This window comes from Anneissia japonica, unplaced genomic scaffold, assembly GCF_011630105.1.
Source record: "Anneissia japonica isolate Jap-2015-1 unplaced genomic scaffold, ASM1163010v1 scaffold288292_len1863012_cov191, whole genome shotgun sequence".
In the NCBI taxonomy this organism is placed as follows: Eukaryota; Metazoa; Echinodermata; class Crinoidea; order Comatulida; family Comatulidae; genus Anneissia; species Anneissia japonica.
In genome coordinates this window covers 88,082-90,158 of record NW_022688773.1, presented here as the reverse complement: position 1 = coordinate 90,158, position 2,077 = coordinate 88,082, and the positions used below count along the sequence as shown (strand labels likewise).

Here is a 2,077-nt window from a genome sequence, read left to right as displayed (position 1 = left end):
GAGCAAAAATTACACCTGTACATGTTTCTCCTGACGCAAATCCAGTTATTGTCTATTCAATCACGACAATAACAATTACTATCAATTATGATTCTATTATTAATTATCAATTGTGTAAACAAATCACTTTATTACGAAAATATTCATAACGTCAGTTGTAGTCGTTAGATGTTTTCTGAACTGCTATAGAGTACTACAGTGTTGCGTCACAATACCACGAGATGCTACTCCGTTGCTATCGGCGACACAAAATGAGTTCAACCGGATGCCATTTTCTCCACTGACAAATCATGATCCCAATTTCTAAATGTAATTATTAAGATGTTGTATCTTAGTTTTTCTTTGTAAATTTTAATTGATGAAATGTGTGTAACTAATATAATACGAGCTTTTGTGTTTTTAGTACAGTACATTTTGATAGTAAATTATTAGGTTTTAAACTGCCTTTTCCAGAAAGCCTATCCTAAACTATTAAGATTATGAAGTCATTCAGGCGTAATGAACGGTAACCAACATCTGGTTGACAACAAAGGGTGCCACCTGGTGTTGTGACGACACGACTGTTGTACTCTATGCACGGTGTTACTTTTTAATGATCTCTTTTTCATTTCAGATGGCGGAAACCACTATAAACGATAGCGATACTGAATCTGATTCATCAGGTATGCCATAAGCCAATCTTTTGGTAGTCTAATAATGATGATGATAATTATAATATAACAATAATAATAATAATAATAATAGTTATAATAATAATTATAGTGATAGTGATAGTAAAAATATCAATAATATTGTAAATAATAATATTTATTTAAAATACTGATAACGGTAATCATAAAAAATGATAATAATAAAAATATAAATAATAATAATAATAATAATAATAATAATAATAATGATAATAATAATAATAATAATAATAATAATAATAATTACAACAACAATTAAATAGTAATAATAATGATGCTGATGATGATAACCGATTTTATTGATATATTTTTTATTTGATATTTTGTTCAACTGTTGTGGAAACCAATTCCGACATGATTTTTTGAGATTTAATTCAACGGTCAGTAGTTGTGTCGAAAGTAACCCTAGTTTCCATAAAATCGCTTCAGTGTCGCAGTATTTTACTGCAATTGTTACAAGCTGTCATCGACGCAATCGGGAAGGCTCTCCTATTCGAATGACCAATCAGCATTGCCGAAAGCTGCAGTGATAGCAATTTTATGGAAACTGGAGCTTAGCGTACATCAAATAATTATGGAGAAGGTATAATAGCTGTTGTCACACTGGTTTAGATCATCATCAGGCCCGTAGCCAGGGGGGGTTTTTATGGTTCGGGCGAACCCCCCTTTTCTGGCGAACCCCTCTGTTTTCTAGCGAACCCCACTCAAATTTTTGAATGAGTCCCACTCGGACGGAATGTCTGTTTTTAACTTACCTGACATTAAATCAAAATTTAGCACCTAATTCATTATTTGGTGACCCGTTTTTAAATTCTAGCCTGCGATACAAACCTTCATTCATAGAATATCTCAGCTTCAGAAGTTCGGAGATTTAAATTAAACGCAACTCCGGCAAACCATGAATTTACGATGGCTTACTGTACATATAAGGATGGGAAACATCGATAAAAACCCGGCTCCCGTCTCAACTTTGACTGGCCTTTGCCTGAATGTTTGTAAGAATGTACCAACCGGTAACGAAACTGGTCGCCGTCTACCTAGAGTAAATGGCGCCACTAAACGAAGCTAAAGTTTTGCAACTGAATCCACCAAATGCAGCTAAAGTTTTGCAACTTAATCACCTGATTCTGGACTGTGTGTTTAGTAAATTCCATAGCCATACTGTCTACAGCGCACACTAACCTATTTGCTGATGGAGCATTTTTGGGAAATTGACTCCTTTTTTCCATCCCAAACAAAATATTATTAATAAGTCAACATGGTCCATCTCAGTCATCATAGCCAGACACAAAATTAGGAAGGTTGTTTTCAGCAGCAGACACACACACAACAGAACAGAGTGCGTCAAAACGAGTGTTTATTTTTAGTGATAAAGAATTACGAAACGT

At 34.1% G+C, this 2,077-nt stretch overlaps 1 protein-coding gene across 2 annotated transcripts in view; it reads left to right on the top strand.

The window, feature by feature from the left end:
- Positions 1-2,077, top strand: part of LOC117122918 — a 21,569-nt gene that overhangs the window by 16,826 nt on the left and 2,666 nt on the right. Inside the window, exon 4 of one of the 2 annotated variants that reach the window (XM_033268705.1) lies at positions 614-662. The exons of the other annotated variant lie outside the window; for it this stretch is intronic. Coding sequence (XP_033124596.1) covers positions 614-662 — 49 coding nt within the window. The remainder of the gene's footprint in view (positions 1-613; positions 663-2,077) is intronic. 2 annotated transcript variants of the gene reach the window in all.